The sequence below is a fragment of the Amyelois transitella genome, chromosome 29, assembly GCF_032362555.1.
Source record: "Amyelois transitella isolate CPQ chromosome 29, ilAmyTran1.1, whole genome shotgun sequence".
In the NCBI taxonomy this organism is placed as follows: domain Eukaryota; kingdom Metazoa; phylum Arthropoda; class Insecta; order Lepidoptera; family Pyralidae; genus Amyelois; species Amyelois transitella.
Window position 1 is genome coordinate 4,568,665 of NC_083532.1, and position 25,037 is coordinate 4,593,701.

Consider the following 25,037-nt stretch of genomic DNA (forward strand, 5'->3'; position numbering starts at 1 on the left):
GGCGCCAATTTTCATTCTCTGTGCACCAATCGTAATTAACCATAGAGAACATAACCGGTTTTCCACCAATTTTCCGAGCCCATCCCTAGTGGAAAGCCGATCGAAAAAATGACATTTCACAATCGGGTGGTGAAGTATGAAGTGCGGGGATCGCGAAATTGGTTGCGGTTGTATTGAGAATACGTATTTTTCTTGTTTTATCGCCAAAACCCTTTCATTACCAATGCAACGACCGATAGTAATAGTGTTCTAGATTATAATACAATTTTATTAGTCAGTGCGAAGTGTTCTATCCATCAGATTTGTCGTTTAACATCTACTGCGGTTGTTCGTGTTGTTTTTATTATTGATATTTCAATTTCACAATCGCGCGCTAAAGTTAGACCTGGGAAATATTAAGATAATCGTCTATAAATATATCGTGAACGAATTCGTAGTAAAAATAATTTCAAATAGTCAATATAAATAAAATTAAAATGTCTGAGAGCCATGGTGACCCGCTTCATAGGAAGGAAAGTGTCGTAGTCGCTAATGTTCCAAATGACAGTCCCGTGACGGACCCAGGGCAGGTTAGGGGTGGGAACGCGGAGGCGTCAGCCGGGAAGTTTGAGGGGCAACGCGGGAAATCGGGGGCTTTGAAGAAGTCCGCCAGGTATAGAAGCAGATCGCTTTCTGCTTCGTCAGCGGATTCCTACAGCTCAACGTCTTATACAGGTGGGATATATTTTTATTACTATCACCTTATAATTTTATTGCACATAGGATTTACTGCGACTCTTTGTTTGAAAGATGATGCCGTGTGTGCGGTTTGGAGTAAGAGCACTTCTTCTATTTCCCATTAGATGCCGTAAAAGGTGAGAAAGGGAAGATACCCACCTTTGGTTAAATGCTAAACTCGTCAATTCGTATTCCATGCACGCATGTTGGGTTGTTTACCGGACAAGTACATTTTGAAATGGCTTTTTATCGAAGTCCTAGGTATTTTCGAAGATGTGCCTTGTCGAACTGGTTTCTGTCGGAATAATGCTAGTGGAAATGTGTTTTGTCAATTTAAGTCGAAATGTTTTTCGAAGACCCTGACGAAATAGTAATACATTATTTTTAACGACCACAGATATTTTCCATTAGAATAATTGGTGGCAGAAGTACACAGTTTCAACTGAAGTTTGTTTACCACTTCGGTAAAGTTTCGCTTACCATAGAGTAATCCTATTTATTGCAATAGAATGCAAAAGACGGGCTGTAACAGTGAGAGTTGGAAGGGTAGAATAAGCGGTCCACTCCATCTCTTAATAGTGTATCGTCGTTAGCCGTTAACTAAGACCTTGCGAACACTATCTATCATAACATATAATCACGTCCACGTCCCCCGCGGGGCAGACAGAGCCATCAGTCATCAAAAACTGAAAGGCCATGTTCAGCTGTTTTGTTTAATAATAGAATTGAGATTCAAATAGTGACAGGTTGCTAGTCAATGGCCTAAAAGAGGAATCCTAAGGTATATAAGCCCGATTGCGACACATCTGACGAAAACTCCTTGGTCCACTTATGATCGCGATCCGGAATATTTTGAATAGCGGAATTTAACTCAGCTTAGTCCATCTTCCGACCTCCACGACAATTAAAGAATTAAGTTAAACAAATTTTTGCTTCAGGTATTAACTATGCCTCACAATAGGCAAGATAGGCTAGGCGAGTTAGGAATAAATTATTTAAAAAAAATGCCGATGTTGGTCAATTTTATTTCCGATCACTTTCTTTTTTAAGCAATTGGAGTAGGTAAGTAGTCTTCAGAGTGTTTTGTTCATCTTAACTAAAAATAACTCTCCTGCTTATATATCCAACGATACGGCAGTGTAAACATTGTAATTTTTACCCTACCCTATAGTAAGTGGGCGTCATTTCAAGGGCACACAAATAGCATCTACTTACTTGCGAAGTCCTTAGAGGTAACATGCAAAGACTTTTGTTTTATAAATAATATATATATATATATACATACATACATATGGTCACGTCTATATCCCTTGAGGAGTAGACAGAGCCAACAATCTTGAAAAGACTATGGTCACGTTCAGCTACTTGGCTCAATGATAGAATTGAGATTCAAATTGTGACAGGTTGCTAACCCATAGCCTAAAAAAGAATCCCAAGTTTGTAAGCCTATCCCTTAGTCGCCTTTTACGACATCTATGGGAAAGAGATGGAATGGTCCTTTCACTATATATATATTCTCTTTCTCATCTTTACGTACTTCAGGTCCCTTTCTCACCTTCACGTACAGATCCCTTTTACCCCGCTTCCTTTACTGGGGTAAATGGAATCATGTGACTTCAAGTAAAAGTAGGTAGGTGTTCTGATAATTTGCGATATAGAGGTGAACCGCTCCGGTCACATGACTTGGTAATTTACTTATAAAAATTTATTGCACAAAAAATGTACGGCATTAACCGTTTGGCATTCTCTACCAGTCTATTAGCTGACTAAACCGACAATATTTAAGTTGGTGGTGCGATAAAGTGTACATGCATACTGCAAAATACATAAAATACATACATACATATGGGTCACGTCTATATCCCTTGCGGGATAGACAGAGCCAACAGTCTTGAACAGACTGAAAGGCCACGTTCAGCTATTTGGCTTAATGATAGAATTGATATTCAAACAGTGACAGGTTGCTAGCCCATCGCCTAAAAAAATAATCCCAAGTTTGTAAGCCTATCCCTTAGTCGCCTTTTACGTCATCCATAAGAAAGAGATGTAGTGGTCCTATTCTTTTTGCACTGGTGACGGGAACCACACGGCACAGGGTATTTCATAATACTTTTCTTTTCAAAAGTACTATAAAACCATTGTTTTTACCTCAAAGTCGTTTTAACTGGAAATAATCAATTTTATGCAGGTCAATTGCGGGTTGGGTTAGTGTGGACGTGGACCGGTCATGGCATTCTCACCTGATAATAAAGAAAAAATGAGAAAATATATGTGTTTTTGTTTGTAACGTATAAACTGGAAAACTATAGTCGTAGTAAAAAAAATACCGGATAGGAAATAGGCAATTTTTTTCTGGAAATTTCCACGGGAACGGAAAATCGGGAATTTAAGTTACCTAGCGGAACTGCGGTTAATACCTAATTACTAAATTATACGATCTTATTCCTGGCCGGGTGCATCCTAACCACTCTGGAGAGGAGCCCGGGGTAAGCTCTTGACCATGGATCCTGGATTGAGTGTGTCAAGTTTTTTATGAAGCGACTCCCATCTGACTTTCGGAACCTTTGCAGGGGAACCTAACCCATATTCGATCATATGGTTACCGTAAGAGCGTCAGTTGGTATTCAAACTAATGTACATAACTTTCTAAAAAGTCATTGGTACATGGCCGAGACGGGATTTAAACCTGTACCATTTTGCGCATCGTGCATATTATCCGGGCAACTTACCGGTTCGACCACCGACCCTCTGAACCTGAGGCTCTGCACATCGACCTACTTTATTACATAACCAGGCGAGAGGCATGCCAGTTCGCTCATCTGTTGAAGTTCTAACTTATATATAACGCTTTCTAACTTATATAAAACTATGGGCTACAAATAAATTATGTCATACATAAAACAATTAGAGTGTGGATGAAGCGAAGGAAGTATGCAGAGATCGTGGCAAGTGGAAAGATGTAGTCTCTGCCTACCCCTCCGGGAAAGAGGCGTGATTTTATTTTTATGTATGTATATAACAAATAGCTTGATAATTAAAATAATGGCAAAGTGTATTTTAAATATTTCACTCGACTAGTTTTTGTTTATTTTTGCTTCAAAAATTAGGTATCGATCATTCGAATTAGTGATTTTTAGTGTCCGACCGAAGGTCTATTTTTGGCCGAAGCCGAAGCCGAAGCCGATTAATCGGCTATCGCCACAACCTTCGGCCGAAGCCGAAGCCGAAGCCGAAGGTTTATATGTCTACAAGCTACAATTAATATTAAAATCATTTCAAAACCTCAATATTGAAGGTTTATATATTGACTGTCTCATATAGAAGTTGATGATATATCATAGAGGTGGTTGGTTTAGAGATAAACTAGCTGTTGCCCGCGACTTCGTCCGCGTAAATTTCGAGTTGAATTTTAATCATACAGTCAGATACAGACAGACAAAAAATGTAAAAAAAAATTTCTCTATCCGTTTCAGTCAAAATATTAAATGTACAGAAAAAATATTTTTACCGTTTTATTATATGTAGTATTTTGATTTTCAGTTTTTTTACATAAAATACTCAAACAATACAAAAAAAATATATTTTTAATAATAAAAAATATCTTGTAATTGTTGGGATTCGAACTTGGACCGCCAACTTCACAGTCTCACAGGCTAACCACTGGACCATCGAAGCCGTTGCGTTGGTGTCGAAATTAAAGTAGACTACATACATATGGTCACGTCTTTATCCCTTGCGGGGTAGACAGAGCCAACAGACTTGAAAAGACTGAATGGCCACGTTCAGCTATTTGACTTAATGATAGAATTGAGATTCAAAAAGTGATAGGTTGCTCGCCCATCGCCTAAAAAAGAATCCCAAGTTTGTAAGCCATCCCTTAGTCGCCTTTCACTTATATTTATATGTTATAGGTATAATGCCGTCGTATAATGATAAATGACTTTGAATTTTTAATTTCGTAACTTATTTGCCGGCATACTGATGCCTTGAGTTCATTCAAATGTCGATAACTTTTTTTTGTGAACCGATTTTGATGAAACAAACTTTAAATGTTATTCTGAGTTAAAACAAAGCAATTGGTGAAAGTTTGAACTAAATCGGTTTAGTACTTTCGGAGATAATCGTGATCATACATACAGACAGACAGACAAGAAATTAAAAAAAAATATTTTTGCTTTCTATTATTCATTCTAAGTGTCCCTCTATCCATTTCAGTCGAAAATACTAAATGTACAGACAAAATATTTTTACTGTTTTATTATATGTATAGATAAAAGTTTGTGATTTACCTACTGGTAAAAATAATGATTTGATTTCTTACAAAAACACTCGTTTAAATACACGTACGGACTTGTTTTGATGCATGCAATCAGCAATGTGATATTTTGACAGTGACTCCCCGCCGCCTCATGACTTTCGTAACAGTTCGTTCAATCTCGACGGTCGCTCGGACCTTCGGCGAAACCTTCGGCTTCGGCCGGATTTTGGGCCGAAGCCGAATGTTTCGCCGAAGGTGGATTTTTTGGCCGAAGGTGGCCGAAGCCGAAGCCGAAGCCGTAGCTTCGGTCGGACACTAGTGATTTTATGAGTGACTGACTGTCTGACACCGTAAAACCGAATTACTTGGCGGGGAAAGCACAAATTTGGCATCTTTTGAAAATATAGGGGTCTTTTTAGAAAGGTTATCCCGAAATTCCCACGGGAACAGGAAATAAACGAGTATAATTTGATATTTTACGGGCGGAGTAGCCAGCAACCAAAATGTCACTAAAATTATCAGAATATTTTTTTTTGTAATTAATGCAACCCTGTCCTCCTTTAGCCACTGTCGCAAACAATTTCCAAATAAGATTTCGTTCCCTTTAGTTCAATACAATCACGAAACAAATAAACATATATCCATTCCACATTAACCTAACGTCTAGAATTTTATATTCACCGGTCACAATTTCAGTGTTTTAAAGCGAGGCGAACGCTGAATACGCGAATTAAAATATGAAATTCGAACGATCAATTTGGCGCGCTTGTCAATGGTGATGGACACGTGATATTTTTTATCGATTTATTTTCCGGAATTTCTCGATTGTTTTCATAGTGCACATTATATAAAAGTTTTACATACATAAAAGATTCATTTTTAATTTTACTGCAGTAATTTAATGCACGTGACAGGTTAAACACCGTGAAGAAATTTAATGCCGCTTTGTTTATGTACTTGTAGAGTTTAATGATTTGCTGATAAAATTATTATATTATGCATTAATAGCGTTCTAGAACGTAATATTGGTTGGTTATAATAATTATATATTTGATTGGTCGCGTTTTATAATATTTAATAAAATTTGTTTATGCGAAATTTTGTCTGTTACACTTTCAGGGCTAAATAGCTTAACTGATTTTGATGAAATTTGGCATGAGCATAGACAAAGCTATGATATTTTTTTTGAAACTTTCCACGGGAGCGTAGCAGCCCTAGGCAAAACTAGAATTTAACTCTATGTAGGTATTAAAACACAGTCGTCGTGTTATAATACATACATATAATCACGTCTATATCCCTTGCGGGGTAGACAGAGCCAACAGTCTTGAAGACTGACAGGCTGCGTTCAGCTGTTAGGCTTAATTATATAATTAAGATACATATAGTGATATTTTGCTAGTCCGTCGCCTCAAAGAAGAATCTTACTGAATCTTACTAAATCGCGTGCAAGCGAAACCATGAAATGTTTATTATTCCTGTGACGTCATCGCTCCAAATAATCCGGGCAAACGGGTCAAGACCGATACCGTTTTATGTGTAACGTAAATCCAATGTATTGAAACATTTCTTATCCCAGTAATGAATAGAATAGTATAGATTTATTTTCAATATCACTATTTGAATCTACATATTCCATTATTAAACAATATTACTGAACGTAACTTTTTAGTCTTTCCAAAACTGTTGGCTCTGTCTACCCCGCATGGAATATTAGACGTGATAACATGTAGGTAATGTTTAGTAGTTCTCGCGTCTAGTTCGGAGATGGTCCGAGGCTGGGTTGGAATCGGAGTTTTTATTATTTTATAGATATTATTTTGTAAATCATTGATGTACTTAAGACAGTATAAAAATGTTTAACTCTTTTGTTTATTGGCTAAATAAAGATATTATTATTATTTAGTAATTCCGAAGAGAAGCCCTTACAAACAAACAAACAATCAGAGTTCCAATCTTTTTCCTAGGTTAGTTTTCAACCTCGGTTTTGGAAACTTCCAGATTTTTCCCACCCGAGCAGATCATGGTGCGCGGCTAGTTTTAATAGACTGTAGTAAATTGGGTCCAATAAATGAGATGGACAGACAGACATACATACAGTTATATTTGTAACTGACCCACTAACGTCATAGGTGTGATGGACGCGTGTATGCAATATTGAGTAATTTTAACGGTTAAAGAAATTTATTCTCATAAAAGAATCTACAAAAAAATCACTTACAATGAGAATTTCAAATATTTACATTTAGTGGACGCGTACAAATTGTCGGTAGTTAAACAATAAAATATATTCACTCCGTGCTGGCTGCGCGCGGAACTACTTAGGATCTTCGATAGGTAGTAATAGCATTTCAATGCGTGTGCGTGTAGTCATCATTAGAGGACCAGAATAAGCGCAACTAGATGTATATAATTTTATTTATAAAACTGAGGGAAAGGCTAATAAATTTGGGTTTTTTTTCTTTTAAGCGATGGGCTAGCAACCTGTCACTATGTGAATCTCAATTCCGATATTAAGCCATACAGCTGAACGTGACCTATCAATCTTTTCAAGATTGTTGGCTCTGTCTAGTCTGCAAGGGATATAGACGTGATCATATGTATTTATGTTTTATTTTCTTTGGAGGACAAACAGACATCAAAAGCAATAAGTTAAATAATTTACAACTAAAGATCAAATTCACATGGTCGCATAGTCGTATAAAAATCTAAACAATTCGTCTGATGAAAAAAATAATAGCTTACAAGTCTCAATGTTACAATCTTTCGTGTCGGGGTAGACTAGACAGAGCCAAGTTAAATAGTAAGACCGGAATTCCCATGGGAATTTGAATAAATGGTATCTATACATTTACATCACGTCTTTACTCATTTGCCCCTTACAGGAGCTGGCAATACTAAAGATTCAGAGACAGGTTTCTCGCCTTTTGCAAATGTACGTCGATTTAGCGTACTTCTTACCTGTTTAAGAACGTCGGAACGACGACGATGGTCATTTATTGCATAAAGCGGTCCACGATAGATATGCAATGCTTGAATGGCCAGTTCGGTATTGTGAATATGCAGCCGCATTGAAAAGTGTGATCAGTCATATAAATATCGTGCTACAAGAGACCTCTCTTTTTTGCACGGTTACAAAAATTTGGTTTAATCAGCGGTGTATATTTTTTTTATTATACTATATAATTTATCGTACGTAATGGTTAATTTTTAAATGAGTGGTCTATCAAAGGTGTAATAGATTTAAATTATGATTTCATGCACAATTTAAAAATACTCGTAGGTAGTCTATGATGTTGTTGGTGGTGTGATAATTATCCTTATCAGATTTACCTAAAAATATATGACATGATGAACTGAGAACTACCTTTTTTTAAGTCGGTTGTTAATAAAGATGTCTACAACAAGTAACAGCGGTGGGATCTTGAAGTCGAAAAGCATGAAGAAACGTCATTCAGTCATATCGGGGAGGAGTGATTTTTGTAAGTTTCATTACTTCAGAGTTTAATTTTGTAGAAAAATAAATCTATAGGGACAAGGTAGGCAGTGCCCTTGCGGTTTGCTAGCCTTTATGTAGCTAACCTATTAAAATTATATTGAAAATAATAAACTTTGGTGGCAGCGGTGGGATTCGAAAACAAAAATACAAAAACTGGCCAATCGCGAATCAGACTCACGCACGCAGGTTTCCATGGGGAGTTCAGTTTCATTTTTCATGAAATTTCCCATGAAGGAGGGTAAACACTGTCTTTTTATGCTGACTATACGATACGATTACTCCTAGCGTATCCATGCCAATGAATGGTCGCGTTTTCTTCAAGCGAGGTCCTTTAACAAACTTCATACATATGTACATACATATAGTCACGTCTATATCCCTTACGGGATAGACAGAGCCAATAGTCCCGAAAAGACTGAATGGCCACGTTCAGCTGCTCGGCTTAATGATGGAATTGACTTTATCTTAACAAAATTTCTTTACTATCTCATCATCATCATTTCTTGTAGCTGTTGGTCTACCTACGTAATTCTGAAAACCTTCGACTACCTATATCTTGATTTTTAAACAAAAATCCAAAACATATTAGCTATAAACTGTACCATGATTTACATACCCTTCTTCATTACGGATTAATCTAGAAATGACATGCAACCCCTACCGTTCCAGGGTCATCTTCAGACGAGGACGAGGGAGTGCAACCTCACGAGAAGGCAATAGCGGCTGGCCAGGCGAATCCTCCGTACTGCGTGAGGAACATAGAGCAGCATGCGTTCGGGAGAAGGGAGATTGAGATTGCTGAGCAAGAGATGCCTGGGATCATGGCTTTGAGGGCCAGGGCCAAGGAGGATAAGCCGTTGAAGGATGCTAAGGTAAGATTACATACATATGGTCACGTCTTTATCCCTTGTGGGGTAGACAACAGTCTTGAAAACACTGAATGGCCACATTCAGCTATTTGGCTTAATGATATAATTGAGATTCAAATAGTGACAGGTTTGGAAGCCTATTCCTTAGTCGCCTTTTACGACATCCACGGGAAAGAGATGGAGCGGTCCTATTCTTTTTTGTATTGGTGCCAACCACACGGCATAAGGTAAGATTGCTAGTACTTACATCATGTGCCGTGTGGTTCCCGGCACCAATACAAAAAAAAAGAATAGGACCACTCCACCTCTTTCTCATGGATGTCGTAAAAGGCGATTAAGAGATAGGCTCACAAACTTGGGATTGTTTTTTAGGCGATGGGCTATCAACCTGTCACTATTTGAATCTCAATTCTATCATCAAGCCACATAGCCATTCGTGGCCGATCAGTCTTTTCAAAATTATTGGCTCTATCTACCCCGCGAGGAATATAACCGTGACTATATGTTGAACGTATGTACATTTTAAAATGTGTTTGCTTGAAACTCTGTTAGATCTTTTCTGCTATTCTCGTTTTCGAAAATTGACTAGGTATTTGATTAACCAATAGGTAACATTGTTTCCACATTACAGATCGTGGGTTGTACCCATATAAACGCACAGACAGCGGTGCTAATTGAGACTCTAGCAGCGTTGGGAGCCACTGTCCGCTGGGCGGCATGTAACATTTACAGCACGCAGAATGAGGTGGCAGCCGCCTTGGCTCATGCTGGTATGTATCTTGAGACTGTCGCAGCGTTGGGAGCCACTGTCCGCTGGGCGGCATGTAACATTTACAGCACGCAGAATGAAGTGGCAGCTGCTTTGGCTCATGCTGGTATGTATCTTGAGACTGTCGCAGCGTTGGGAGCCACTGTCCGCTGGGCGGCATGTAACATTTACAGCACGCAGAATGAGGTGGCAGCCGCCTTGGCTCATGCTGGTATGTATATTGAGACTGTCGCAGCGTTGGGAGCCACTGTACGCTGGGCGGCATGTAACATTTACAGCACGCAGAATAACTTTCTGTCCGAACAGATATGATCTAACCGTGATCTTATGATTCGAGTCGTAATCATAAGATCCATCTTTAGACGATGGAAAATTAATAATAATGGATCTTACTGTTGGCTAAGTTAACATAAAAGCTTTCCTCCTTTATATTAAATACTTATTTATCTATTTATGTACATCAAGGAAAATAAGAATAAAACTTTTAATAAAAAGAAATTCAGTACAAGGGCACTACTTATTTCTAGAGAAAATAGTATTTAATTCTTCAATGTAATAATTATTAAAAAACATTACAACGCCATACAATACAGGCTATGCCGTATTTGTATTAGTGCCGTGTGGTCCCCGGCACCATTAAAAAAAAAAAAGAATAGTACCACTCCATCTCTCTCCCATGGATGTCGTAAAAGGCGACTAAGGTACAGGCTTACAAACTTAGCATTCTTTTTTAGGCTATGTTCTATCAACCTGTCACTACTAGAATCACAATTCTATCATTAATCCAAACAGCTGAACGTATCCTATCAGTCTTTTCAAGACTGTCGGCCCTGTCTACCCGGCAAGGGATATAGACGTGACCATATGTATGTACGTACAGGCTACGCAGTCTTCGCGTGGCGCGGCGAGAGCGAGGAAGCTTTCTGGTGGTGTATTGACCAATGCTGTACCCCCACGGCGGCGTGGCAGCCCAATATGATCTTGGATGATGGTGGTGACGCCACCCATCTCATGCTGAAGAAGCACGGTTCGGCTTTCAAGAATATTAAGGGTAAGTTTTATATTAATGTCGCTTACTAGAGCTTGGTACAAAGGGGGGACTGAACAAATGAAGCTATACTAACGTTTTATGTTCATGTCGTCTACTAGGGCTTGGTACAAAGGGGGGACTGAACAAATGAAGCTATACTAACGTTTTATGTTCATGTCGTCTACTAGGGCTTGGTACAAAGGGGGGACTGAACAAATGAAGCTATACTAACGTTTTATGTTCATGTCGTCTACTAGGGCTTGGTACAAAGGGGGGACTGAACAAATGAAGCTATACTAACGTTTTATGTTCCTGTCGTCTACTAGGGCTTGGTACAAAGGGGGGACTGAACAAATGAAGCTATACTAATGTTTTATGTTCATGTCGTCTACTAGAGCTTGGTACAAAGGGGGGACTGAACAAATGAAGCTATACTAACGTTTTATGTTCATGTCGCCTATTAGGGCTTGGTACAAAGGGGGGACTGAACAAATGAAGCTATACTAATGTTTTATGTTCATGTCGTCTACTAGAGCTTGGTACAAAGGGGGGACTGAACAAATGAAGCTATACTAACGTTTTATGTTCATGTCGTCTACTAGGGCTTGGTACAAAGGGGGGACTGAACAAATGAAGCTATACTAACGTTTTATGTTCCTGTCGTCTACTAGGGCTTGGTACAAAGGGGGGACTGAACAAATGAAGCTATACTAACGTTTTATGTTCCTGTCGTCTACTAGGGCTTGGTACAAAGGGGGGACTGAACAAATGAAGCTATAATAACGTTTTATGTTCCTGTCGTCTACTAGGGCTTGGTACAAAGGGGGGACTGAACAAATGAAGCTATACTAACGTTTTATGTTCCTGTCGTCTACTAGGGCTTGGTACAAAGGGGGGACTGAACAAATGAAGCTATAATAACGTTTTATGTTCATGTCGTCTACTAGGGCTTGGTACAAAGGGGGGACTGAACAAATGAAGCTATACTAACGTTTTATGTTCATGTCGCCTATTAGGGCTTGGTGGAAAGGGGGGACTGAACAAATGAAGCTATACTAACGTTTTATGTTCATGTCGTCTACTAGGGCTTGGTACAAAGGGGAGACTGAACAAATGAAGCTATACTAACGTTTTATGTTAATGTCGTCTACTAGGGCTTGGTACAAAGGGGGGACTGAACAAATGAAGCTATACTAACGTTTTATGTTCATGTCGCCTATTAGGGCTTGGTGGAAAGGGGGGACTGAACAAATGAAGCTATACTAACGTTTTATGTTCATGTCGTCTACTAGGGCTTGGTACAAAGGGGGGACTGAACAAATGAAGCTATACTAACGTTTTATGTTAATGTCGTCTACTAGGGCTTGGTACAAAGGGGGGACTGAACAAATGAAGCTATACTAACGTTTTATGTTCATGTCGTCTACTAGAGCTTGGTACAAAGGGGGGACTGAACAAATGAAGCTATACTAACGTTTTATGTTCATGTCGTCTACTAGGGCTTGGTACAAAGGGGGGACTGAACAAATGAAGCTATACTAACGTTTTATGTTCATGTCGTCTACTAGAGCTTGGTACAAAGGGGGGACTGAACAAATGAAGCTATACTAACGTTTTATGTTCATGTCGCCTATTAGGGCTTGGTACAAAGGGGGGACTGAACAAATGAAGCTATACTAATGTTTTATGTTCATGTCGTCTACTAGAGCTTGGTACAAAGGGGGGACTGAACAAATGAAGCTATACTAACGTTTTATGTTCATGTCGTCTACTAGGGCTTGGTACAAAGGGGGGACTGAACAAATGAAGCTATACTAACGTTTTATGTTCCTGTCGTCTACTAGGGCTTGGTACAAAGGGGGGACTGAACAAATGAAGCTATACTAACGTTTTATGTTAATGTCGTCTACTAGGGCTTGGTACAAAGGGGGGACTGAACAAATGAAGCTATACTAACGTTTTATGTTCATGTCGCCTATTAGGGCTTGGTGGAAAGGGGGGACTGAACAAATGAAGCTATACTAACGTTTTATGTTCATGTCGTCTACTAGGGCTTGGTACAAAGGGGGGACTGAACAAATGAAGCTATACTAACGTTTTATGTTCATGTCGCCTATTAGGGCTTGGTACAAAGGGGGGACTGAACAAATGAAGCTATACTAACGTTTTATGTTCATGTCGTCTACTAGAGCTTGGTACAAAGGGGGGACTGAACAAATGAAGCTATACTAACGTTTTATGTTCATGTCGTCTACTAGGGCTTGGTACAAAGGGGGGACTGAACAAATGAAGCTATACTAACGTTTTATGTTAATGTCGTCTACTAGGGCTTGGTACAAAGGGGAGACTGAACAAATGAAGCTATACTAACGTTTTATGTTCATGTCGTCTACTAGGGCTTGGTACAAAGGGGGGACTGAACAAATGAAGCTATACTAACGTTTTATGTTCATGTCGTCTACTAGGGCTTGGTACAAAGGGGGGACTGAACAAATGAAGCTATACTAACGTTTTATGTTCATGTCGTCTACTAGGGCTTGGTACAAAGGGGGGACTGAACAAATGAAGCTATACTAACGTTTTATGTTCATGTCGTCTACTACATTCAGTCTTTTCAAGACTGTTGGCTCTGTCTACCCCGCAAGGGATATAGACGTGACCATATGTATGTATGTATGTATGTATGTCGTCTACTAGGGCTTGGTACAAAGGGGGGACTGAACAAATGAAGCTATACTAACGTTTTATGTTAATGTCGTCTACTAGGGCTTGGTACAAAGGGGGGACTGAACAAATGAAGCTATACTAACGTTTTATGTTCATGTCGTCTACTAGAGCTTGGTACAAAGGGGGGACTGAACAAATGAAGCTATACTAATGTTTTATGTTCATGTCGTCTACTAGGGCTTGGTGGGAAGGGGGGACTGGAGAAATAAAGCTATATTAATATTTTAATGCTGAAGAGTTTGTTTGTTTGTTTGTTTGAACGCGCTAATCTCAGGAACTGCTGGTTCGAATTGAAAATTTATTTTTGCGTTGAATAGACCATTTATCGAGGAAGGCTTTAGGCGATATAATATCACGCTGCAACTATAAAGAGCGAAGAAATAATAGAATATGTGAAAAAAAAACGGGGAAATTATCCTTGAGGGCTTCAATGATGCCCAAAATAACTATTCCACGCGGACGAAGTCGCGGGCACAGCTAGTGTTCGTATATTAAGTGGACCCCAGGTCGCGAAGCACTATGATGGCGGGTGCGATTGGGAGTGCTCAAAGATGAGGGAGAGAGGCTTCGTGTATAAGGGTGTATTGTATATGGCTCATATTAAGTGTGAAGTTGTTGACATCGTAAAAGGCGACTAAGGGATAAGCTTATACACAAGTTTTAAGCCTATCCCTTAGTCGCCTTTTACGATTCTGCTTTTAGATGATGTGCTAGCACAACCTGTCACTATTTGAATCTCAATTCTGTCACTAAGCCAAACAGCTGAACGTGGATGATCAGTCTTCGAGACTGTTGACTCTGTCTACGCCGCAAGGGATGTAGACGTGATTATTATGTATGTATATATATTGGAAAAGATTAAATTATTTTTCAGGCATAGTCGAAGAGAGCGTGACCGGCGTCCACAGGCTGTACCAGCTGAGCAAGGCCGGCAAGCTGTGTGTGCCAGCAATGAACGTTAACGACTCTGTCACAAAGACTAAATTCGACAATCTTTACTCGTGCCGGTAAGCACCTTTGACTTCTTCCGGATAAAATATATGTATATCGAAAATTAAAAAAATAAAATATTAAGAAATTAAATAAATAAATAAATTAGTGTACCAGCAATGAACTCCCCCATAAAATTCAAATTTGAAAATTAAAAAAACAAAATTAAATAAATATATAAATTAGTGTACCAGCAATGAACGTTAACGACTCTGTCACAAAGACTAAATTCGACAATCGTAACTGTGTCTTCGTCCGCGTAAAATTCTAAATTCAAAAATTTTATTCATTACGATGGGACACATCACTTACTTAATAATTGTCATATCTTTTGGTTTCACGACATTGGTTGACGTCGAATAAATTAATCAAAAGTAAGTTTAATGCCGCTTCCAAAGCGTCAGTGCAGAAGAAGCGGTAACAAACTGCACTGCAGCATTTTCTTCAACAACGTCAACTTCACAACTATCCAAATTTAGAATAAAAATGTGGACGAGAAAATACATTGTTCAGATTAATTTATTTATATGAGATGTTTCTGCTGCATATGTATTTATTTTTATTGCGTAATAAAGATAATTTGTATTGTATTGTAGCGGGAGCGATGATTAGGCTCGACCACCACCAAAGGAAAGATCTTCCGCCAGGCTGGGTGTTATGCCTGGGGCTCAGACGATGTTGTGTCGGAGGTTGTATTTATGCTCCAATCCGTGAAATCTCTGAAATCGCGATTTAGATTCTTCGCTGCTATTGGCTGAGCGCGTTAATTTCTTCGCGATGATTGACAGATGTTGTGTGATTTGATGTTGTGACGAGTGGCGTAGAGATGTCGCCACAGTATTGTAAAGTATCCTCATTTTTTTATTTTTACAGGGAAAGCATTATAGACGCTCTTAAAAGAAGCACGGACCTTATGTTTGGTGGTAAGCAGTCTGTGGTCTGCGGCTACGGAGAGGTCGGTAAAGGGTGCTGTCAGGCCCTGAAAGCTTTAGGATGTGTTGTAAGTACTTATATACCTACATATTCAGTTTGATCTCATAAATTAAAATGTTTAAAAAGTTTTTGTGGTGACTGCATCTTAGTTTAAGCATAAATCTCATGTAGGTGGATTTATTGTTATAAATCCACTTATATGAGATAGAAATCTTCCCATAGACTCCCATAGAAATATCCGAGAACAGTTTTTAAAATTATAAATGTTTAATCAATAAAATTTGTTTCAGGTTTACGTTACAGAAATAGACCCTATATGCGCGTTACAAGCAGCCATGGACGGTTTTAGAGTTGTAAAATTAAATGAGGTTAGTAACATATTAACTTTTAATTCTTTACATACATACATACATATGGTCACGTCTATATCCCTTGCGGGGTAGACAGAGCCAACAGTCTTTTCAAGACTGAATGGCCACGTTCAGCTATTTGGTTTAATGATAGAATTGAGATTCAAATAGTGACAGGTTGCTAGCCCATCGCCTAAAAAAGAATCCCAAGTTTGTAAGCCTATCCCTAAGTCGCCTTTTACGACATCCATGGGAAAGAGATGGAGTGAAAGTTTAATTCTTTATGATATTTTAATTGCTTTGAGTCGACTACTCTCGGCTATGATTCATTGTTGATACAGGAGCTGCCGTTCATGTGAGGGATCATAGTATAAAAACATTACATATAATCCCGTCTTTATCTACCCCTACGGGGTAGACAGAGCCAACAGTCATCAAAAGACTGAAATGCCACGCTCAGCCGTTTGGCTTAATGATGGAATTGAGATTCAACTAGTGACAGGTTGCTAGCCCATCGCCTTAAAGAGGAATTCCAAGTATATAAGTCTATCCATTAGCCGCCTTTTACGACATCTATGGGAAATAGATGGAGTGGTCCTATTATTTTTTCTATTGGTGCCGGAAACCACACGTCACAAGCATACTTATTGCTACAATACAACTTTATTGCACAAAACAAAAATGTACAAAAGGCGGACTCAATGCCGTCCGGCATTCTCTACCAGTCAACCGGCTGACCGAACAGAAAAAAAAGTTAAAGAGAGATTATTTTTTTTTGTATAACTTAAGGTAATAAGACAAGTGGACATAGTCATAACAGCTACGGGCAATAAAGGCGTGGTCACAAGGGAACACATGGAGCGGATGAAAAATGGCGGCGTCGTTTGTAATATGGGTCACAGCAACACCGAGGTAGATGTGCACGCTTTACGGACACCGGATTTATTGTGGGAGAGAGTCAGGAGCCAGGTGAGATTCTTCTTCCTTCCTTCTTCTTTTGACGGCCTCTGTGGCGCAGCGGTAATACGCTTGTCTGTGACACCGGAGGTCCCGGGTTCGAATCCCGGCCAGGGCATGATGAGAAAATAACTTATTCTGATTGGCCTGGGTCTTGGATGTTTATCTTTATAAGTATTTATTATAAAATATAGTATCGTTGAGTTAGTATCTCGTAACGCAAGTCTCGAACTTACTTCGAGGCTAACTCAATCTGTGTAATTTGTCCCGTATATATTTATTTATTCTCCATGTTACATACAAGTACGTGCTCTGGAGAGGAGACCAGGGTTCGCCTTTCAAAGATGATCCTGGATTGGCTAAGTCAGGTATTTTCACGAAGCACCTGCCGTCTGATCTCCACAATCTTTGCAGGGGAACCTAACCTGTATTGTAACATGGTAATAACAAGGGGGGGGGGGGGAGAGGGGTAGACACATACTAGTACATCTTTCCACTTGAAATTAATTTCACCTTTCGCCACGACATTTACTGAAACCAGTATTGATATATCATCTATGTAAGGTGATCTAAGTCTGAGTGGTGCATAGTTTGGAAGTAATACAATTAAGGAAGTATTACAAACACACTTAAATTATGATTATGATTCGTTTAATTACGCTATTTACCCGGAGGGAAAGAAAGAAAACTTGCCACGACCCCAGCTAGCGTGACTATAGTAGACTCTGACGTTTTCAGATCCAACTTTTACATCGAACTTAGATAAAATTTATTTTTTGATAAAGTACTAGAATTTGCTGGAAGAAGCCTTCGAGTCTTTTCGATACAGTTACGTACACATACATACATCAGATCACTTCTTTATCTCTTGCGGGGTAAATAGCGCCAACAGTCTTGAAAAGACTCGAAGGATACGTTCAGCCATATGGCTTATTAATAGAATTGAGATTCAAATAGTGACAGGTTGTTAGCCCATCGCCTAAAATAGGAATCCCTAGTTATCCTATCCCTTAGTCGCTTTTCACGACATCCATTGGAAAGAGATGGAGTCGTCATATTCAACAGTGCTGGATACCACACGGCACAGTTTCAATACTAATTGTATGGAAACGGAAATGGCCTTATCAATAATTTCGTAGAGAATAGAATAGAATGGATTAATTTTCAAAATTTGATACAAGGTATCACTTATTGACGTCACATCACTTAAATCTAATTATAACTACTACCGCTTCCAAAGCGCATGTGTAGAAGAAGCGGCGGAACAAACTACACTGCAGCATTTTCATCGGAAGTCAATTTACAAATAAAGATCTCCTAAATCTAAATCGCGGACAAATGCAAATTGACTACATTAAACTAGTACATTAATTAAGTAAATATATACATACATATAAGAGACATAACAAATATTGATTTCATTACAGGTAGACCACATAATATGGCCGAACGGCAAACGCATAGTTCTCCTAGCTGAAGGTCGTCTGGCCAACTTGTGCTGTTCCTCATTACCGTCATTCGTAGTCTCCGTCACCGCTGCGACACAGGCTTTAGCGCTCATTGAGCTGTATAACGCGCCACAAAATCGGTACAAGGTAATATAACATGTATACAATCATTTATTTATTCTTAGGACCACTCCATCTGTTTCCCATGAATGTCGTTAAAGGCGATTAAGGGATAGACTTATAAAATTGCGATCCTTTTTTTTGGCGATGGGCTAGCAACCTGTCGCTATTTGGATCTCAATTCTATCATTAAGCCGAGCAGCTGAACGTGGCCATTCAGTCTTTTCGGGACTATTGGCTCTGTCTACCCTGTCAGGGATATAGACGTGACTATATGTATGTATATATTTATTCTTTACAGGGACAAAACGTCGGATATACTGAAAGGCCACGTTCAGCTGTATGGCTTAATGATGGGATTGAGATTCAAATAGTGACAAGTTGCTAGCCTTAGATAAGAATCGCAAAGTTTTGCAGACTATCTGGAGTACAAATGTCAGGCCATGATGCCGGGCCTAGATGTACATAAATGGCAGGGCTAAGAATTTTCCGGATTCACGTCGCGAAAGATAATATGTGAGTCTAAGGACTCAAAACTAAAGACCAAATAGTGTGTAGAGAAAGAGTCTGAAGGGGGACATAGGGCACTTATTTTTTTCAACCCATTTTTATACATCGCAAAATTTTTGGTATATTATGTATAATTACTACTAGTAAGTATGTTTACTTTGTCCCGTGTGGTTTCCGGCACTTTTGAATAGACACACTCAATATCTTTCCGATGGACTTCGTAAAATGCGACTAAGGGATAGGATTATGAACTTGGGATTTCTCTTGTAGGCGATGGGGTAGCAACCTGTCACTATTTGAATTTCAATTCCGTCATAAAGCCATACAGCTGAACGTGGACGTTCAGTCTTTTCAAGTCTATATGTATGATGTATCAAAATACCGGTTTACTTTCAGCTTCTATTTATGTTTCAGAATAGGTATCAACTTAGATAAAAGTTAACTGGTTCTAGTTTTCAAACGGTATCCAGTATCTTTATTAAGTTTCCCATTAAACTTGTGTAATGGATATGTAGGTATCTACATAATAATAATTATTATTATGTTGGTACATATAAAATGTGCTCGGTGCCATAGGGACCCGGTCATTTGGGAGGCGTTCATGGGGCCAAAGCCAACATGAAGAGGCCCTTTAGTACCTTTTGTTCTAAAGTGAGATGGCTGCAGCTATGGGGATCTGTCCCATAATTATTATTATTACATACACACATAAAATCACGCCTCTTTCCCGGAGGGGTAGGCAGAGACTACCTCTTTCCACTTGCCACGATCTCTGCATACTTCCTTCGCTTCATCCACATTCATAACTCTCTTCATGCAAGCTCGGCGGTTTCGGGTACATTTGACCTGACCCTTTACCAAGACGTCCTTAGATCAAGATACGTTCGTCTAGACCTTCCCACACCGACCTTTCCCTCCACACTCTCCTTGTATATCTGCTTAGTCAAACTGCTTTAATAATAATTATTGATTTTGTACATAACACAGGCGGACGTATATCTATTACCTAAGAAGATGGACGAATACGTTGCGAGCCTCCACCTGCCCACGTTTGACGCTCACCTGACAGAACTGAATGACGAACAAGCTAAATATCTAGGTTTGAACAAGGTCGGCCCGTTCAAGCCGAATTATTATAGATACTAGCATAAAATAGTGTACGCGAATAACAATACGTGGAGGCGGGGGAAAGAGTGAATTGTTTAGGAGATACGCCAGTGTCAAAAAGGTTGAGGAACAGTTATAATGAACGCGGATTTGCAGTCTTTCGATGTTATTACAAGTAGCCTTATTTATCATGTCATCCAAAAAGGCGAGACACCTCTCACTGTCCAACCTCTTTATTTAAAAAAAAACTTAATGTGTAATCAAAATATGGGTATTCTACTGCAAATGTTGCGGAGGTTAGTTGGGCGTCGCTTCGTGTAAATACTGGACTTAACCAATCAAGAATTCTGTGCAATGCGAGATTTCTACGTGTATGAAGTCGCGGGCATTACCTATATAGGAACTATATTTAAGTTGGCGACGCGTCTCGTTCTCTTTGCGAGAAAATCTGATATACTGAAAAAAAAAAAAGCTTAAGTAATTTTCGATTCATATCAGGAGGAACCGCGTTCATTTAAGAAGTAAAAAAAATTGCTTACCGATTATTTACACGAAATTCACTGGCGTATCTCTCATACAAAGCCGTCCCTAGCCCCTTATTGAAGTAGCACCGATACTACTTTTTATAACATTGTATGTAAATGTAAAAGTGAAAATATTTTTACCAAAAACAAAATGGTTACATCAAACCCTTTAATCGTAATCGTAAAGGGCGCCGAAAGATATTCTAACCCTGTGCTAATAATTAAGCTAGGGACGGCGCAATTTTCCCGCGATGACGCCACACGTACTGTTATATCGTGCAAAGCTTTTAAATGCTTACTGTGAAGTATTACTGTCCTATTCTGAAATTGGTGACTCACGTTTGAGACGAAAATCGATCAAGTGGTTTTTTGTTTGCATAGTAATCAAACGAATTAGCCGTTTTAAGCATCTTTAGTCACCATAGGTATTTTAGTTTACAATTATTATAAAGTTATTGCGCAATCAACACACAATCTTTTCAAAACTGTTGGTTCTGTCTACCCCGCAAGGGATAAAGACGTGACCATATGTATGTATTTATTATTGCGCACAAACATAAATATGATAATAATTAATATTCGAAGCGCATATAAACACATTCGTCTAGTGCAGTTTTAACCATGATCCAATACGGGTGCCGTGTGGTTCCCGGCACCGATACAAAAAAAGAATAGTACCACTCCATCTCTTTGCCATGGTTGTAGTAAAAGGCGACTAAGGGATAGGCTTACAAACTTGGATTCTTTTTTAAGCGATGGGCTAGCAACCTGTCACTATTTGAATTTCAATTCTATCATTAAGCCTAATAGCTGAACGTGGCCATTCAGTTTTTTCAAGACGGTTGGCTCTGTCTACCCCGCAAGGGATACAGACGTGACCATATGTAATGTAATGTAATGTCCAATACGGGTTAAAATCCCCTGCAAAGGTTGCGGAGGTCAGACGGGAGTCGCTTCGTGTGAAAACCTGACTCACCCAATCCAGGATCCATGGTCAAAGGCGTACCCCGGGCTCCTCTCCAGAGTGGTGAGATTATGTATTCAGGATTTACGACAGGAGTAAGAAGAACATGTAAAATTCGAACACCATTAACTAACTTACTTGTGCGACTAAATAGATTTATAATTACTGTATTAAGTGAGTCGCCAATTTCAAAATAGCGCCCATAGTGACGTAGGCTTAGAGTGAACGGAAAGATTGTATTTTATTTTCATCAATTATAAATGAAAATTGTGCGCGAAAATATAACGTTTTGTGTCATTCTTTTAAAAAATGAATTGGAATTGTTGTCGATACGGTCCAATAGCACATCGACATTATGAAAATCACAGCAAATTAGCTTTTATTACCGCTTCATAGAGTTTTCTTGATAAAAACATAAAATAATGGTATTTTTCTGCCGTGTGGTACCCGGCACCAATAGAAAAAAGAATAGGACCACTCCATTTCACTCCCATGGATGTCGTATAAGGCGACTAAGGGATAGGCTTACAAACTTGGGATTCTTTTTTAGGCGATGGGCTAGCAAGCTGTCACTATTTGAATCTCAATTCTATTATCAAGCCAAAAAGTTGAACGTGGCCTATCAGTCTTTTCAAGACTGTTGGCTCTGTCTACCCCGCAAGGGATATAGACGTGACTTTATGTATGTATATGTATTTATTTAACGTCAAAGGTCGCGCCTTAGTCGCTAAGAAAATCATATTTTCCTTAATTTAGAGCCACTTCGACTATATTAAGACCATGATGGCGCCTAAAGTGATAAAAAAAATAATAATTTTAAGTCACTTTTACTTACAATTGAATGACACAAACGTTATGAGAATTTGTTTAGAACGAATGTAAATTTTAATTAGACAAATAGCTATATAGGGCTTATTTTAAGTAAACTTGTTTGTGTCATAGCTTTTTACTTGTTATAATTCTCAGCACAGAACGGAATGGCGTTGTTTAATTTATAATTTGAGACACACGTTTGTAACGTATATTTTTTTTTGACATTAAACATTTTGCCAAAAAAAGATTGACTTTTGCTCGGGTACATCGGCGTAATATTTAAAAGTGGTAATACGGTACGGTTTTGGTAAATATCGTTATTAATCAAAGGTGAAGTAAGTAAAAAGTTATGAAACAAATACTATACAATTAATTATGTTACCATTTTGTGTTAAAAATTATAGTTGTGTTCAAATAAATAGATTTGTATAGTGAATAGACATGGAGGTATGAAATCTAGAAGGAGCGTTTTAATTAAAGTCAAAATCAATAGCAAAATTGTAATTCATTAATATGCTGTCAAAAATTTTTATTTTTAGCTTTATACACAATCAAAGAACTTGATTGATTGATAAATAAATATCTGAAATATTGTCTTTGATTAAGTTAATTTTTTTTACATATTTTTAAGTTCGATGACAATTAAATTAAGTATCATGAGGCCATATAGCTAATAAATACAAGCTTGCCCAAACGTATTTATTTTTAAATAAGTATATTTAATCCTTTCTTATGATTATTTAAATAATTTTGTAAAAACCATGAAAAAGCTACATTAACATTTGGAATCACAAGTCATTTTGTGCAAATAATAATCCTACAGTTGTTACAAGGCAAAACCTCTTTCTTCAGAAAACTGTTCTTCAGGTCGTGAGTATTTGAACACCAACAGCAGTACAGAACTTCGCATAAAAAATGATCTCACTAAAAATGCTTATAAAAAAAGATTAAAAAAATATTCAATGTTTCTTAAACGATTGATAGGCTAGTACAAATAGTTTTTCTTACAAAACTGTCTCGTAGCATGGCACGCGCGACGCCGTTTTTATCGCGCGAAAGTCTATCTCTGTTTGGTTTTTATTATGACGTGAAATGATAAAGCGATAGCTTTTCGCGATTAAAACGGCGTCGCGCGACCATGCTACGTGGGCGGAATACCAAGTTTTTACTAAAAATGATCAATTGTTTTATGCGGAGCACCTTCTATACTTTTAAATCGGAGTTATTGCTCTAAGTCTTTTAACAAGTACAACAGTATTCATACCTATGTATTTTAGTTATAAATCGAGGTGACTTATCGTTGCCGCCATTTTAAATCAACTTATATTTCGGGTTATATATACGTTAATGAAGTATATATACTAACTGTATGCCACACTAGTCTTATATTATTTAAATTTCTTTACGCATTTTTCGCAAAATTCATAAGGTCGTTTGAAATATTTTGTGATACCCGTCTGTCTCTTTCTAATTACGATGCTAGTTTCGCAGTTAAACAAAATATACAGGGATACCTACATCTTATCGTACTATTGACTCTGTGTATCCCGTAAGGGATAAATACCTCGTAAATGTATGTTTGTATGAATAAAAATGTGGAAAGAGTCAGAGGGGTAAATTAAGATAATTTAAATACATATAGGTTCTTCTGAAATTTGTATACTTATTTTATATCTATGTGGTATCATATTAGAAATGTCAAATTAATCAATTTGCTCTATGATACATTGGACCATAGACTAACAGACCGGTCGTTTATGGTCGGTGTGTGTGTTTGAACGTTGATTACGCCTAAAGTCGGATGTATAGTAGTTAATTTTAAGGTTGTTGCAATGTTTTAATAAAATAAAAGTTTGGAAAAATGCTATAGTCGTATGTTTTTACCACCTTTTTGTTTTCGTATTATAGTAACATATAATGAAATGAATAGTGCCGTGTGGTTCCCGGCACCAATAGAAAAAAGAATAGGACCGCTCCATCTATTTCCCATGGATGTCGTAAAAGGTGAAGGAATGGGCTTATAAACTTGGGATTCTTCTTTTAAGCGATGGGCTAGCAACCTGTCACTGTTTGAATCCATTCCATCAATAGGGTGAAAATATGGTCATCCAGGATTTTCGATATTCTTGGCTCTGTCTACCTCGTAAGGGATAAAGGAGTGATAAAATGCATTATTTTAATGACAATATCTAGGAAACGCTGGATTGGATTACAAAGATTAAATGATTACGATTGTAATTGATTAATTTTAATGAGACTAGCTTTTGGCCGCGAAGTCGATCACTGTAAAAGTTCACAAAAAAAAGCTGATTCATCTATTGCATTATAGGGGGGAGGTATTTTGGAGCTATTCAGGTAACTGGATGTGTAACCATGATCCAATATGAGTTAGGTTCCCCTGCAAAGGTTGCGGAGGTCAGACGGGAGTCGCTTCGTGTAAAAACCTGACTCA

General features: G+C 38.3%; 1 protein-coding gene across 1 annotated transcript; it reads left to right on the forward strand.

Annotated features, from left to right (window-relative positions):
- The first annotated feature begins 137 nt into the window (after positions 1–137).
- Positions 138–24,450, forward strand: LOC106138572 (adenosylhomocysteinase-like 1). Its single transcript, XM_060952760.1, has 10 exons — positions 138–714; positions 9,144–9,346; positions 9,975–10,113; positions 10,993–11,163; positions 14,744–14,876; positions 15,733–15,859; positions 16,083–16,160; positions 16,932–17,111; positions 18,527–18,694; positions 20,165–24,450. The coding sequence occupies exons 1-10, from the start codon at positions 477–479 to the stop codon at positions 20,321–20,323; spliced, it is 1,596 nt and encodes a 531-aa protein (XP_060808743.1). The 5' UTR covers positions 138–476; the 3' UTR covers positions 20,324–24,450.
- The last annotated feature ends 587 nt before the right edge of the window (positions 24,451–25,037 follow it).